General features: G+C 36.7%; 1 protein-coding gene across 1 annotated transcript in view; it reads right to left on the bottom strand.

Moving 5' to 3' along the window:
- Nucleotides 1–415: 415 nt before the first annotated feature.
- The window catches only part of LOC138700578 (neurotrimin-like), a 229562-nt gene continuing 213172 nt past the window's right edge, over nucleotides 416–16805 (bottom strand). The window contains exons 4-5 of the mRNA XM_069827160.1: nucleotides 15873–15986; nucleotides 416–657 (exon numbers count right to left, since the gene is read on the bottom strand). Of these exons, the coding sequence (XP_069683261.1) occupies nucleotides 416–657; nucleotides 15873–15986 (356 nt within the window). The remainder of the gene's footprint in view (nucleotides 658–15872; nucleotides 15987–16805) is intronic.

Genomic DNA, 16805 nt, shown 5'->3' on the forward strand with positions numbered 1-16805 from the left:
GACTATTGGACTATACATCTCACGGAAAACGAGACATCGGAAGACCAAGGAAGAGATGGAAAGACCAAATTTCTTCTAGAAGCGGAACAGGCCAAGAGGCCTAATCCAAGACTTTTATTGATGACGAAGAGAATAATAACTGTATCTAAGCTCATAAAACATCCCGTAAATATTTTTATTATTATTTATTCATCTGTATCTGAGTAATGCCAAGCTTGTATTAACTCTCTTTAGTCACGCATATATTGTAGACACATCTGTTTCGCGCCCATGTCAAAGCACAGCTGAGTGACATTGTCTTCTAAATTGTAATTATTTGAACCCTCTCATATAAACTCTACTCCGAAGTTTTTAAAGATAAAGTTTAAACTCTTGCTTATTAGAGATGGATAGGATTTTCATTCCATCTCCAACACTAAGAACTGTCGACTGTGTAATATTTGCTGTACTCACGGTTCATGTCGAGAGAGACGGCACTGGAAATGGGGGCTACGAGGTTGTTGTTGCTGGCCTGGCAAGTGAACACCGTGTGCAGATGTCGGCGTCCAAGCTTCTCGAGGCGGAGGACGTTCTGTACGCGACGGTCAGGCACTTGCTCGTACGAATCGTCCAGCAGTGCGTTCTCCTGCCACCACGTCACCCTGGGAGCCGGACGCCCTGCAAAACAAGAAGAGGGAGCTGATGAATCCATCAGAAAGGATAGCGGGCGAAGAGACAAGTACTTTGTATCCCTCTGAAAAGCGAAATCTTTTATTCCTCGTGCTTCTTCATAAAGAATTTTACTATAATGAGAAATGTAAATTATTTGGAAATAATTTTAACCCGGGAGATGTCGCTGCATACAGTATCGTTCGGGTAGTTGCATATCCGGCATTTTTCTGTGGTTAGAGCAGCATTGAATTTTTGATGTTATGAATTTTGAAAGAGATAAAATACCGAGATGAAGTGAGAACACGTGTTTTCGTAAGACTTGGAGCTTACTTAGTTTCTCTGAAAATAATGTCCATACCTGTTTTAATACTTCCCGGTCCTATTATATTCAACTGACTTTTGTACTGCAAATTAAAATTTTAATTTCTGTGGCCGGGAGGAAAAAGGTCTTAAGTAAAAATTTTATACTTTTCAGGAGAGAAGTAGAAAGATTGAAATTGGTGTCAATTATAGAGTTTTTTTTAATTAAGAGTTTTTTCCTGGATATTATTTGTTTATATTTCTTCTAAAATAGGTAATGGTGCTCATTGAACAATTTTCTTGATTATTTCCAAAAATAGCCGCACTTAAGCCCTTTTAAGACCAGAAGCCAAACTATTAAACATAAGACCTTTTTCATGTCAAAATAAATGAGAAATGTAAATTATTAGGAATGCAAAATGGGTCTCAAACAATTATAGGACTCTTTACCCTGGTGCTTAAAGTTTTAAAAAGAAAGGGCATCAGTGTGTGATAAAATGGCTAAAATACAATTTAGCCCTTTTTAATAGGGGAGCACGGAAAGTAAACAAGTGATGTCTGTAAGGAATAAAGTATTAAATATTCTTAAGTCCTTTATTCTGTGTGTGCTCGATTCAAAAAGTACTTAGGACATTTTGTAACGCTCTATAAATCCAGTCAGGAGTCTTATTTGACTTTAGCCGTTTTACCAGATTGTAGAGAATTCTTTCCGATTTCAGAATATATAGAAATCTCATTTTCACAAAAAATTGACTAAAGACCTTTTTCCTCCCGGCCACAGATTTCATTTTAGAAAAAGGTAAGTTGTCTGGGAAAATACCTGTATTCAACGAAAGTTTTATTAACTTTTAAAAGAAAATGATAAACGCGAATAGAATTAGAAATCAATTGACATTACAAAGGATAACAGCAATTATTCCATCATGAGAGAGCTATTGTTCTGGGAAATATGGAGGGTTCAGAGCCATAGTGGGCCAAGCGCCATATATTAAAAACGGATAGAACGAAGTTTAAAATTAAGTCATTACCATAATTTAATGAAACATGAAGTAAGTAATATAAATTATGCACATTAAAACTTAGTTACATGTCGATCTTCATTAAACTATGGTATTCACTTAACTTTAACCCTTGCTTTCTGCTTTTTTAATGTATGGCGCTTGGCCCACTATGGCTCTGAACCTATCATACTTCCGCTACAGAGTACCGTGTATTTATTTATTTTATTGGGTTATTTTACGACGCTGTATCAACATCTCAGGTTATTTAGCGTCTGAATGAAATGAAGGTGATAATGCCGGTGAAATGAGTCCGGGATCCAGCACCGAAAGTTACCCAGCATTTGCTCGTATTGGGTTGAGGGAAAACCCCGGAAAAAACCTCAACCAGGTAACTTGTCCCGACCGGGATTCGAACTCGGGCCACCTGGTTGAGTACCGTGTACACTTCGAAGAAAATTCTTCTAGTAGGAAATAGCCAACACTTATATAGTCAGCTGGAGGGACACACTTGTAACTCCATCCATTTTGATGTAATTGTCGTTTGAATTTGATACTTCACAAAATGCTTATATAATGACCAGCGCCGGATTAAGGGAAGATATTAGTTAAATTGGGATTTATTTTCCTAGTTGGTGCACAATTTTAATTTTTTGTATGTGGAAATGTCATTGCTACAACAACTTAATTGAAGATTAGTTTTTGAAAAATAAATTTTTGTGGCCCATATTTTGAAAAATACAATTCACTAAAATGGATGTATCTATCCATCACATTTTACTCCTAAAAGCACGTTCTTTAAAATGTCTGTAGCCCAAGTCTGATATTGGCTTTTAATATTTTTAGATTAACAATTGGGTTATTAGTGGGTGCAAGAGGCACTATTACAAACAAATTGATTAATTTCTGCAAAGATTTCAATCTTGAATCCTCTTTGGCCAAGACTGTTTCTTTGATAGCTCTAAAATAGTCAATCTATCTTCTGAGAAATCACATATAAAGTATATTAATAATAACACAATAATAATAATTATATTTCTCACGAAAACATTTTCATAAAATTATTGTTACGTATTTAATAATACTTGCATTTTTTGGTATACTTTGTCCTTCAGTGCAACCCTTATTTTAGGGGAAGTATTTTATAATAATAATGGATTTTATGCTCGACCATGCCGAAATGTAGTAATTATACACCTGGTAACAGACCTTTAATGCATGTCATTAAAGTACACCTAGTCATTAAAGGTCAGGCCTTTCAGCCAATGACGACTCAGGTTACAACTGTTCAGCCAATGACAGGTTAGCTTTCTACCGTTATAAAACCGCAAGTATCGATTATTCTCGGATATGCAATCGAAAGAGAATTAGCGAAAAGTCACGGAGGCTGGAAATCCAATACTGTCGCAGAAGGTTATGTTCTGTTACTATAATAATTAGTGTTAATTGTAAATAATATTCAAATAAATTCAGTTTGTCATCTCGTTTTTCAATGTCTAATTTAATTTCAATGTTATCTCTGTAGGTTCTTATGACCTAGCAAGGTCAATGTGCACATCTGTTCCTCGGAAAAAAATCAATACTTTCGCGTCTGCGCACATCTCACAACATACGGGACATTGCTCCAGGTCAGATACAATAAAATTAATACATCAAGTTAGAAATACGGTCGAGCATAAAAAGTCGTATGAAACCCGCCTATAATGGTAATTAAGAAGCTCGTATGAAAATTATGAAACTCGCTTGCGCTCGTTTCATAAATATCCATACTCACTTCTTAATTACCTTCATTATAGGCTCGTTGCATAATGTACTATTAGAGGTAGTTTTATAATAGCCTAAATAATTTGCGTATTGATTCTGCGTAACTGGACTTCAATATAATTTCAGTAATGTTTCATAACTGTATTGGCAAGTGATTAATAACAAATGTAATTTCGTCTTAACTGGTCGCCATATGATCCAGATGTCAAAGTGACTGTAAATAAATTAATGAAATATTATCTAACAAATGTCATGCATTAAGCATTAATAGTCCCGAATAAATACAGGGTGATTCACTAAGTTTTACCGCCACTAATGGAGCACTTTCCTAAAGTGTTTAGGAACATATTTCCCTAATAAAGTTTTTTCGTATCTCATATAATTCAAGAATGATCATTAATTTTCTGAACGTGTTTGTGTGAATATACCTCTCAAGTGTCAGCGCATGCGCTTACTTTGCATTGCATCGAGAGTTGCTTGTCGCATGTTCAGTTGACGATCATACATTGTGGAGTTTGTAGCTTGTTTGTTGTCTCAAGATTCCGTATAAATTTACAAGTGAGGAATATGCCCATGTGGTATTCATTTATGATGTGTGTGAGGGAAATGCAAGAGCTGCTGCGGCCGAATATCACCGTTGTTATCCTAATCGTGTGATTCCGAATCCTAGTGGAACATTTTACACACTAAGGCAAACTGGTCCACTTCTAATACTCGCATCCAGTATGAAAGACGTCAACAACATAACGTAGCAGAAGAAGGAAATACTCTCAACGCTGTACAATGCATTTATGATCTTGCCAGATGCTATGATGCCATTTTTAAAGCTCCATCTCCGGATTTTTTATTACACTAAACACATGACTGCAATTTCCCGTAACAATAATTGAATGGTAAATTTGCAAAACGACTTAAGTCCACATTTTGGGGATTTTGAGTTGGGAGCATGATTACCAGGCTTCGAGACTTCGGACCCAATAGAGCAGTTCAGTGGGAAATCCCCATAACGGCGTACTGAGTATAGAGGTAAAGCGTACAGTGGGTGGGGGTACTATAGAATGAATGCCAACAAATACGCAAAGGAAAACGCTCTAGATTTGAAGGTTCTGACGAATAATTTGGTTTTCATACAAACTGTCTGAAACTATTACACGGTTAGAGAAGTCAGAGCAAGAGATGGCGGAAGCCCTCAAATTAATTTAGAAAATGATGCAGCGAATGAATGAGACATCAAGTACATCGGTTACTGAACGTGTAAAACAGAAGTGGAAGTCAATTTTATGTAAAAATAACGGATATGGAACATTGTGTAACATAAACAGCAAATTAGTGGACATAGAGTCACACGAGAATAAAGGACTGGACTATCTCTTAGAGACTGCAATGATGATAGGTTTTTTTCGTTTTGCTCCTATCACGTCATGCGACGTAGAGCGTAGCTTTCTACAGTACAAACTTTGGCAGATAACCGAAAAAGATTTACGTTTGAGGCACTGAAAATGTATCTTGTAGTAGGTACATTGCAATTCGGTACAGTAACTGCACTTCCAAAAGACGACCAATAGGATAAATGAAAAAAATTAAAATTGCTACATGCTTATTTCCACCATTAACACTGTGTATAATTAAACAGAAATGCTTATAAAAGACAGGAGAATAAATGCTTTTCACATTCTTTTTACATTATCATTGTGCAATATATATTTATTTTCAGAATGTACATATGTGTGTGTTTCCCCATTCTACCGTACTCTGCTCTAAATACCAACGTTGTTACCTCAACACATCTCTATCTACCTGCAGCGAGTCAACAACCTATAGTGCATGCACAGTAAACTTATTGTATCGGGTCCAAAGTCTCGAAGCCTGATGATTACGTTACTGTGTGCAAGAGACATCGTTTAGTAGCAGAATGACCTTAATCCACGACTTTTGTATAGTTTCTTTTAGCAGCAGAATGTTTGGTTAAGGGGTAAGACGACTTTAGTCCTAGACTTAAGTTGTTTTGCCTGTCAAGTACTGAAGAAACTCACACAATATGTAATTTTAATCATACAATCAACTGACAAAATTTTTTTTTGTCTGTTATCATTGCTAATTCTTTAGTTGAGAAAATTTAATACGTTTGAAGAACAGAGCATGAAAATGAAAAGCAATATGCTCAGTAATCGCTGTCACATTTGACTACATAAAAATGTATGTTTGCCTAAACACCAGTTCAGAATATATACTACTATCACAGTCTAGTATATACAGTCACGAAGCTTGAGTTGTGAGGTTGCTAGGAACAATAGACTGTGCTGGTACTATTTCGCATTGTCTATAATAAGGGGATATTAGCGATCCTAGTGGCTAGCAACTATCTATTGATGCATATTTACTACGTATTGAGCTTCGTGACTGTATATACTAGACTGTGCTACTATCGCCAACTTACCGTCCCAGCTTTCTCTGTGCACAACATGAAAACTAGTGAAATGTCCTTTTCTGTCTACCATGAGGGACAGGCCAAGAAAAGTCTTAATGAGGTATGTAATTTTCTCCTGCACACTACTTCAATAACTGTGTCCCATCCGGTATATTAAAGAACTGTGGTTGTTTTGCGACAGTTCTCCGGGAAAATAAAAACAATACACTAATCAAATTCTTAATTGTAATAAGTGCTCAGAAACATTTTTACAATATCATACTTTTCTCCATCAGAGGTCTGTGCTCTTGTGATTAAAAAATTGTTCAAAATAATGTTGTTCAACAATTGCAATAAAGTTATTTTATGACTTTTGTATAAATACATTTAGTTAAACATGTTTATCTATCAGTAACCTAAAAATTATGATGCAGGATTGAAGTTAATTTGCAGAACATAAGTCCTGAAGATAATTAACTTTTTTACGATCAGAAGAAGAGTACAAAAGTATGAATTTTTATACTAAAACATCTTGCGGCGCTCCTAAATTTCTGATGTCCAAACTTTGAACTATAATACTAGGGCACATGTTTTCAATAAGGGAGCTTTGAGCTATGGAGAGCGCCTGGTCATCTCTGACATATAGATTGTAAGTAACATCCTATTGTACTCACTGTAAGTAATATCAGATCTGCCCTGGGCTATTGCATCTTCGTAAGCTAAATCTGTCCATTATGTGCTATTATCCTGGAATATAAATCCTCAATAGCCTGCATGCAAAACGCGAACAGAGGTAGGGAATCCCGCTCCTTTAAGGGAACCTTATTGGAAACCTATACCAGCAATCTAACAATGGCTCAATATCTTTAAACAAGAATTTATTCTCCACACAGACTTCTCCTCTACATGCAATAATTCCTTACAGTAGGCCAGTAGGAATTATCGATTTTATCTCGGGTAATCATAGCAGATATCGGTTCCATTTAGAATTGTGGCTAGATGGAGAGGGCAGATAATGCTGAGTTTTTGTGCAGATTAGAAAGAAACGAGATATTGGGGAAAGAGAAACGTTTGGGTCTTAAGAAGAGAAATATCGGAGAAGAATCTCGTCTCTTCGTTTCCCAGTTGGCTTATTTAACGACATTTTTAAAGTAATGAGGTTATTCAGAAGACAATTGCAGAGTTCTCAGCAATGCAGTAACTGACATCTTTGCGAAGTAATCAGTATAAAAGAACTTAGAAACTGTTCGTTTTTGTCATTCTTAGTGGTAGAGTGTTTTTCATGGTATGCAATAGATAGAATGTTCTTAGTTCAAACTCGGCTGACGGAGATGAGATATTTAAGGCTGATAAAAACCCTGAACACAGCTTCTTTCGGAGCGAGGTGAAATGAAAGAGAACAAAGCAGAGTGTATAAGCACACACATGTTACGATTAAAGTTTTTGATAAGATCACCGATAATTTTATGGGCCCACAAATTTATTTGGTGATAGTAACATTTTAATCATAGTTAACTCGTATTTACTGGTCACTTTGTAAAGTCTAAACCATTAGCGTCGAAAGTAAACTCATTTTTAGTAGCCTATTTAGTTCAAGTGTAATATAGATATTATGTTTTAATATTGATTTATATTTACCACAAACAAATTCCAAATAAAATATGAGAATAAATATATTTATATATACAGGATGTTTCCGAGGTGGTGTTACAAACTTTCAGGGATGATGGCGAAGGGCGCATGTATCAATATGAGATAAGGAACCCTGGTCCGGAAATTACCGAGTCGAAAGTTACAAACAAAAATAGTTGTGTGGAAATGACTTAATTTTATTCCTCTGTATTTATGTGTATTTATCTGTACATCTTACACATACTATATTCATTTGACGTTGTTTACGTTGTCTACTTACAGTATTCCATTCAGTGCGCTGTCTGAGGGATGGGGACAGGAAACTACACTAAAGCAATACAGATGGCGTAATGTGTAGCGGACATGATCGGTCCTGATATGCACGTCTGTAGATAGCAGTGTATGTGTACAAGTTGCAGTGTCCAGTCGGTCAGTCCTAGTGAAATGGAGAAGTACACGAGAGCGGAATAAGCAGACCTGATTTTCGAGTACGGATGAGCCAATGGGAACACTAGACAAGCTCACAGATTGTATCGGGCAAGTACCCACGTAGGAGACATCCGGCCTATACCATCTTTCCACGACTGTTCCAAAGGTTAAGGGAAGGAGGGCACGTAGTGCCAAATTAGAATTCCATTTCCACACAACTATTTTTGCTTATAATTTTCGAGTCAATCATTTCTGGACAATGGTTCCTTATCTCAAATTGATACATGTGCCCTTCGCCATCATCACTGAAAGATTGTAACACCATCTCGGAAATACCCTGTATATATAAAATCGGCCTGGATGGTGCAGTCGGTATAGTGCTGGCCTTCTGTGTCCGAGGTTAAGGATTCGATCCCGGCCCAGGTCGATGACATTTAAGAGTGCTTAAATGCGACAGGCTCATAACAGTAGATTTACTGGCATGTAAAAGATCTCCCGCGGAATAAAATTCCGGCACACAAACGACGCTAATGTACTCGGCAGTTGCGAGCGGAGTTAAATAAAACAGAGTTAACCAGCGTAGCTCAGTCGATTGAGGAGCATGCCTGCCGATTCGTAGTTGCACTCGGGTCTGAGTTCGATTCTCGCTTGGGCTCATTACCTAATTGGGAATTTTCCGAGGTTTCCTCAACTGTAAGGCGAATGCCAGGTAATCTATAGCGAACCTTGAGTCTCATCTCGCCAAATATAATTTAGCTATCACCAATTTCGTCGACGCTAAATAACTGAGTCGTTGACACAGTATCGTTAAATAAGCAAATAAAACATTTATTAGTTACAAGGGAAAAGCAAAAAATAAAGAGCCACTTAAGGAGTAAACTTTTAATGTAATTCACAGAATTGAAATACGTGGAGTTTTTCTGCATAATCCCTCTGAACTTATGCGAACTTAACCCATCGCTTAATGAGCTTATAGGTTCCGTACTGGAGGAGATTTCGCGATTTCTAACGTCATCGCTGTAGCACCATAAAAATAACCTCGTCATCTGAATGAAGCTTCTATACTACCAACATAATTCCAACCTTCAAAAGCTTGAGCTTTTATAATAAACTATCACTTGCAGCTCAAGCGTACAGTCCGCATTTCACGAGAAGATCCGAGCGAGGAATGCGAGTTTTTCCCCCCACTCTTATAACCTAACCCCGACACGGAACCGACCGGCCATTGACTGAGTCTTGTTTGTCCCAGTCGGCCAATGACATCACTCCCATCCACCTGCTCCTTCAAGAACGCTGAGTTATTGGCTTACTCTCCTCTTACCCAGCACGGACCATAGGGAAAATCGCAATATAGTGAACGGAGAAGCTCCGCCCTCGATCCCTTCCACTTTTCCCCTACTAGCTCACCAGACACTCTACGTGTTAGGCGAGTGTTGTGTCGCATGCACATTTCATTTGGATGGGGATAACTTCCCCTACTGGCGTTCGTTATATTGCGATTTATCAGGACCATACTCCCCTCGCTGAGATCCTCTCGTGAAGTTTGGACAGTAAGTTCCAATTCTCCTGAATAGTAAACCTATTAAGCATGAATAGATGTTTCCATGGTGATCAACGTGGTACAAAAGTTTTTGGGAGTCTAGTCCTGCACAATTGCTGTCGGTAACAGATCGAACAGATTTCTCCGTGCATCTTCCCTGGTTTTCCTTATAATGGATCCGGCATGTAGCTCTAAACCACTGATGTTTTCACTTGTAGAACACGGTACAAATACCCCCAAAAGAAGCTCGTACCATAGTAAATATATTAGTTCGTACAATGCAGATCGTTAAGTTACTAAGAGAATTTTGCATTTATACTTTATCATCATCATTATCATCATCGTCATCATCATCATCATCATATTAATCATCATCAACGAGTTACACCTGCTGGCTGTTCCAACTCAATATTTCACTGTTTTTCGACCTTCCCAAATTTCTTTTCTGATGTGGCCGATAATGTCATCCTGCTATTGGAAGGCGACCACAGTTTTTAATTTTAATATGTTCACTGCATTTAGTTTTAAGAGGGTGGAAGTGAAGTAACAGCGCAGATTTTCATTGCGATTTGGTCATAGTGAATATAATAAAAAAAGTATTATACTGTATCCGTGGGAAGTCCATACTTTTGAAAAAAATGTTTCCCCCCCCCCCCGAAAAATTTAACGTCGTCCTTGTGGATAATAATATTCATGGAATCTTGATTTCTGTCAATACTATTACTTACTTACTTACAAATGGCTTTTAAGGAACCCGAAGGTTCATTGCCGCCCTCACATAAGCCCACCATCGGTCCCTATCCTGTGGAAGATTAATCCACTCTCTATCATCATACCCCACCTCCTTCAAATCGATTTTAATATTATCGTCCCATCTATGTCTCGGTCTCCCCAAAGGTCTTTTTCCCTCCGGTCTCCCAACTAACATTCAATATGCATTTCTGGATACGCCCATACGTGCTACATGCCCTGCCCATCTCAAACGTCTGGATTTAATGTTCCTGATTATGTCAGGTGTAGAATACAATGCGTGCAGCTCTGCGTTTCATCCCTCTTTGCCCAAAATATTTTCTTAAGAACCTTATTCTCAAGTGCCCTTAATCTCTGTTCCTCTCTCAAAGCGAGAGTTCAAGTTTCACAACCATACACAACAACAGGTAATATAATTGTTTTATAAATTCTAACTTCAAGACTTTGTGACAGCAGAGTATATGACAAGGTTCTAAACCAAATAATAACACGCATTTCCCATATTTATTCTTAGTTTAATGTCCTCCCGAGTTATCATTTATATTTGTTACTATTGCTCCAAGATATTTGAATTTTTCCACCTCTTCGAAGGATATAGTTCCATTTCGTACAATATTCTTGCCACGAGACATAATCATATACTTTGTCTTTTCGGGATTTACTTCCAAACCTATCGTTTTACTTGCTTCAAGTAAAATTTCCGTATTTTCCCTAATAGCTTGTGGATTTTCTCCTAACATATTGACGTCATCCGCATAGACAAGAAGCTGATGTAACCCGTTGAATTCCAAATGGCATATTCTAGAGCGAAGTTAAAAAGTAAAGGTGATGGTGCATGTCCTTGCTTTAGCCCACAGTGAATTGGAAAAACATCAGATAGAAACTGGCCTATACGGACTCTGCTGTAAGTTTCACTGAGCTGTCAATACTAACAGAGAATGTAATACAGAAATTTCTTTTCTTTGTTGTTTACGGTTTTCGTGTAAATTAAATAAAAATATTGCAAATTTGTTCCCGCACTAGCAAGACTACACGTGGCAACACTGATCAGTTTTTTTCGACTTTCTTTCAATATTGGTAAGGGATAATTGGAGTCAAGAATGTCTTGTCCCAGTATTACCTAGTATTATTTGAATATCCAGTGAAAGTGCGTATTTGAATCTTCCGATCTTAAGTGAAGTTAGTATTGCCATTCTACTTAGTGTATCGCAATGCCGAGATTTTCTAATTCGAAATGTCTGGACATGGTTTTAATTTACGGAGAGACGAAATGCGATTCGCGTACCGTTCAACCTTTGTATGCAGAAAGGTTTCCGGGGGAATATTATCCCGTGCAGAGACATTCATCACTGTCCGCTAGCTGGTCCGTGACACGGGCAACGTAATTCCATCATTTTGCAATCGGGGTCGACAACGACATGGAGAAATTGTTGTCAGGGAAGAGGAAATTTTAAAAGAGAAAAACCCGGGCCGAAGCAGTCGTTTGATTGTGCAATACCTAACCTTTTGTTTATATCTTACGTCGGATGAGTTCAATGCCTCCGTGTGGAATCTTGGGTACTGTGACATGGTCAACAATTTTAAACTTTCGATGCAATAATTTAATGAACCGTAAATTTAATCTCAAAACGTACGAGTATAATAGATTTTTTGTTTATTTTCCTGTAATCTAACCCTCCTTTCACTGTGCAGGGTTATATCGCTTCCACCCTATATAGGGTAAACTCATCTAATTCCGTGACTCATGTAATTCCGTTATACTGAATATAATTAATATCACTGAATTTTGTGTACATGACAAATTGTTGGTAGTTTTTTCAATGGATAGCAACACTAATCAGCTACCGTCTCAAGAAGTTTGGGCTTCTGAGAACAAGTGCACTGCTAACAGGAAGTCATTTCTTAGTACGCCATTGCTAAGAAGCTTGGTTTGAGTTGTCCTGGTGTTAAAAAAACAGGTATGTGCATAATTATACGTGTGTATGAATATATATTTCTATAGAGATTGCTTTGAAGATTTAGAATGTGTACACAGTTGTAAGTTAACTTATATAATTTAGTCTACAAACCTTAAGTTGTCTGCACAATTTCTTAAGGATTTTTAACATTTGGCTGCCTTACTGTATCACGGAATTAAGTGAATAGAAAATGAAAACTCGTTAAATGAACGTCATATGGCCTGTACGACTAGTTGTCATCTATATTAATTAATTATATAGTATTTATTTATAATAATTAGATAATTTATATTAAGTAATCGAATATTAACGCCAATTAAAATGAAGAAAATTTTGCATATGATATACATATTTAATAATGAGCATCTTCGCATAGGGATCAGCACTCTGTTCTCTGATCCGCACGTGGGTTCGATTCTCGGAACTCTAAGACATTTTTTAGTCAGGAACTGGTCTCAAGCTTTATCTACCCAGATTCTTAAAGATAACTGAGCATCTGACTCTCGGCAAATGGGTGGATCAATTGTGATCTCATTCCTGATTGGATGCGTCACTTTGTGAAGAACATCCCTCCAAGCAGACCTTTCCTTTTGTTGATGGACTCACATGTAAGTTACGTAGGTCCTGATGTGTTGGCTTTGGCCAGGGAAAAAAAGATCGTCCTCTTCACCATGCCCTCTCATAACAGCCACATTCTGCAACCATTAGGTGTCAGTGTTTATCGTCCCTTAAATCAAGCTTTAGAAATGAGTTGGAAAACTTTCATATGACGAATTCCAATGTTGCACCAACACGATTTGACTTGCAAAAGTTGTTCAGTTTGGCATATGAGAAGGCAATGACATCAACAAATATTCGTTCAGAGTTTTCTAAAACGGGAGTTTATCCATTCAACCCGTCTTCTTTGACAGATGAAGCCCTTACAGCTAGCAAATTAAAAGACAAGCCAACTCTTGGAAGTCAACAAACGCAGGGTGACCTTCCAGAAGAAAGAGTTTGCTCAGTTGTCTGTTTCATCACAACAAAATGATTCTGTTTAGTTGCCTGTTTGAACACAATAGAAACGACGTCAGACTGTAACAGATTTGTTGAAAATACCCACATATGATCCATCAAAGAAAAAGAGAATGGTTAACCGCAAAATAGATGTCAGAGCCAAGTGCCTTACGCTACCAACCAAACCTCCAGCTGGATGCTTCACCGTAGAAGTCTACAAAATCTTCTCAAGGAAAGCCATCCACATCACGAGCCAGTTCTAACGATGAAAATTGGGTTTGTGGATTTTGTAACGGATCCTATAATGCTGACGTCAAAAAACGAAATAATGAAAATTGGATTGCTTGCTCATTCTGTGGGAAAACATAACATGAGAAGTGTCAAATTGCAGAATCTGATGTTGATGTTTTATGTGTGATAGTTGTGCCAATTCTGACGTTGATCGTGATGATTCAAGTTGATTATATGAATAATGAATAACTTTAATTAGGGTAATTACGTTCATTTTAATGTTCAAGGTCACAGTGTAAGATTTTTCTGTCTTTATTTTATGTACACTATTGTGTCACGGAATTAAGGCTACAGTGTCACGGAATTAAGTGAAATATCACGGAATCAAATGAAATGTGAGGTAAAGGTAAAAAAGGTAAAGGTATCCCCGTAACATGCCATGAAGGCACTTGGGGGGCATGGAGGTAGAGTGAGTGATGCTTTTAATTTTTTTCTCTCTACGTAAACGCAGCTATCAGTTATTACTTCACGGATTGTCATATTACGACGTTTGAACAAATGTTTACAGTAATAAACAATATTATTTTGTGTCTTCATATGGAAATAATAGTAATAAAATCTTATTATCACGGAATTAGATGAGTTTACCCTAGGTTAGAGTTCTAGTTCTTTTCTTTTATCCTTATTTCTAATGTGGTCCAGTCGTCAAAATTCTTTCATTTCTGCTAATTGTATATTGGTTTCATCTTTTCGTTTCATCATCCAGCATTCACTTCCGTAAAGAGAAGTAGACATCAGTATAAACAAGGCGAAATCAATATATTTCCGAACTGCACTTGCACTTATTGTACAGTTAAACATACATGCGCGTGCCACAGGTGATCACTGCTTCCATGCCTGCTAAGTCGGTCTATCAAACAGCGTCAGATTGTCTTTAAGGGGTTAGATACAGCTTACAACAGTAAAATTTTTGGAAATATTCAACATTTTTTTCCCTCCATTACTGTATCTTGTACGATAATGAAAATTGGTGTGTGTAAAATACTATCCTTCTACTACACGAGAAAAATATTATTTACGATTAAAAAAATACTTATATTTTTTTTTCACAATTCAAAATGGTGGCAGTTTACTGTCCAGTGATGAAGCGTTTCCCTCATAACTCATAAACTTGTTAACTTTTGCATGTTCTCTCTTTTATTTTATTCCTGAGACTCATGTTTACAATATCATGCTCTTTCAACTACATTCCTTAATAAATAATAGGCCTATTTTTTTATTTTGTGTTAGAAGAAAATACTGATATCTGACTATTTTTTTTTCAAAAAAGGAATTTATTTTTTATCGCACAATCTATCAAAGTTAGAGAAGTGATCTTGCATCATATTGTAGATATGACAGGCATAAATACACACAAAAAATTTCATCACATAATTTTGGATAGTTTTTTAGTTATGTGGGAAACGCTTCATCACTGCACAGTGAACTGAATTTTGAAAAAAAAAGAAAAAAAAAAAAAGAAAGAAAAAGAAAATGTAAATAATTTTTTTTAATCATAAAAATATTTTTTTTTCATATAGCAGGTGGACAGTGTTTTACACATAATAATTTTCATTACTGTACAAGATACAGCAATGAAGAGAAAAATGTTGAATATTTACAAAATTTTACTGCTATAAGCTGTACCTAATCCCTTGAGAACAGTGCTTCTGCACGTGATTTTGTGAAAACATGTCAAGGACCTTTTGTGATTTTTGCTGAAATCTCTCCATATACGCCTTGTGGCTAGTTTTCTTCTCTGCCTTTCAAGTGACGCATTTAGTATAGCACCAGGTATTTCCCTGGTTCTAGATAACTTCTTCGTTTCCTATGTCCTGTGTGTTGCCTATATTCAGGACAGTCCTGAAATTTATTGATTGTCCCTTGTATTTATAAAATCTCATTTGAATTCTTTTCTAGTTTGTTTACCCAATACCTGTATAATTCTGCCACATATTCTCCGATATCTTGCTAATTTTACTTGATATCATCATCATAATTATAAGATACGTTGCAATCCACGTAGTTAAAATGTGATGCCTGCTTTAAAAATGCATATAAAATGACAACTTAGGTATTTCCTCTCAACGATGCATTATCAAGAATATTTAGGAATAGAAGTAATGATACACGCTGTAATTTTATGACATATATTGAGTCATATATCGTGTTCTTACCTCCAGTGGCGATGCAGGTAATATTGACGCTGGAGCCCTCGTTGTAGGGGCCCAGTATGTGGTGCGGTATATTGGTGCCCTTGTCATCCAGAATTATCAATCTCTCCGGGGGAACTGCAACAAACAACAAACATGTCACAGTCAGGAATCGTGATAAAATCTGCTTGCTGTGTTCTTATTAACGTTAATTAATTTGCATGTCAGGAGCATAGCTACAGACAAAAACTTCTATCAAAATAAAATGTTAAGCATATAAAATCAAATAACTTTTAAGGAAGCACAGCACTGCAATATCTCTATAATAATGATAATAATAATAATAATAATAATAATAATAATAATAATAATAATAATAATAATAATAATAATAATCATAATAATAATAATAATGGCTTTATTTATTACTTATGCACTGTTAATATTAACATATAGGAAATGCGTGTTATTATTCGGTTGAGAAGCTTTTGTCATCTAGTCTGCTGTCAACAAATCTGAAAGTTAGAATTTATAAAACAGTTATATTACCGCTTGCTCTGTATGGTTGTAAAACTTGGACTCTCACGTTGGGAGAAGAACAGAGATTAAGGGTGTTTGAGAATAAGGTTCTTAGGAAAATATTTGGGACTAAGAGGGATGAAATTACAGGAGAATGGAGGAAGTTACACAACGCAGAACTAGACGCATTGTATTCTTCACCTGACAATTAGGAACATTAAATCCAGACGTTTGAGATGGGCAGGGCATGTAGCACGTATGGGCGAATCCAGAAATGCATACAGAGTGTTAGTTGGGAGACCGGAAGGAAAAAGACCTTTGGGGAGGCCGAGACCTAAATGGGAGGATAATATGAAAATGGATTTGTGGGAGGTGGAATATGATGATGGAGACTGGATTAGTCTTGCTCAGGATAGGGACCGATAGCGGGCTTATGTG

This window comes from Periplaneta americana, chromosome 5 (assembly GCF_040183065.1).
Source record: "Periplaneta americana isolate PAMFEO1 chromosome 5, P.americana_PAMFEO1_priV1, whole genome shotgun sequence".
NCBI classification, from domain to species: domain Eukaryota; kingdom Metazoa; phylum Arthropoda; class Insecta; order Blattodea; family Blattidae; genus Periplaneta; species Periplaneta americana.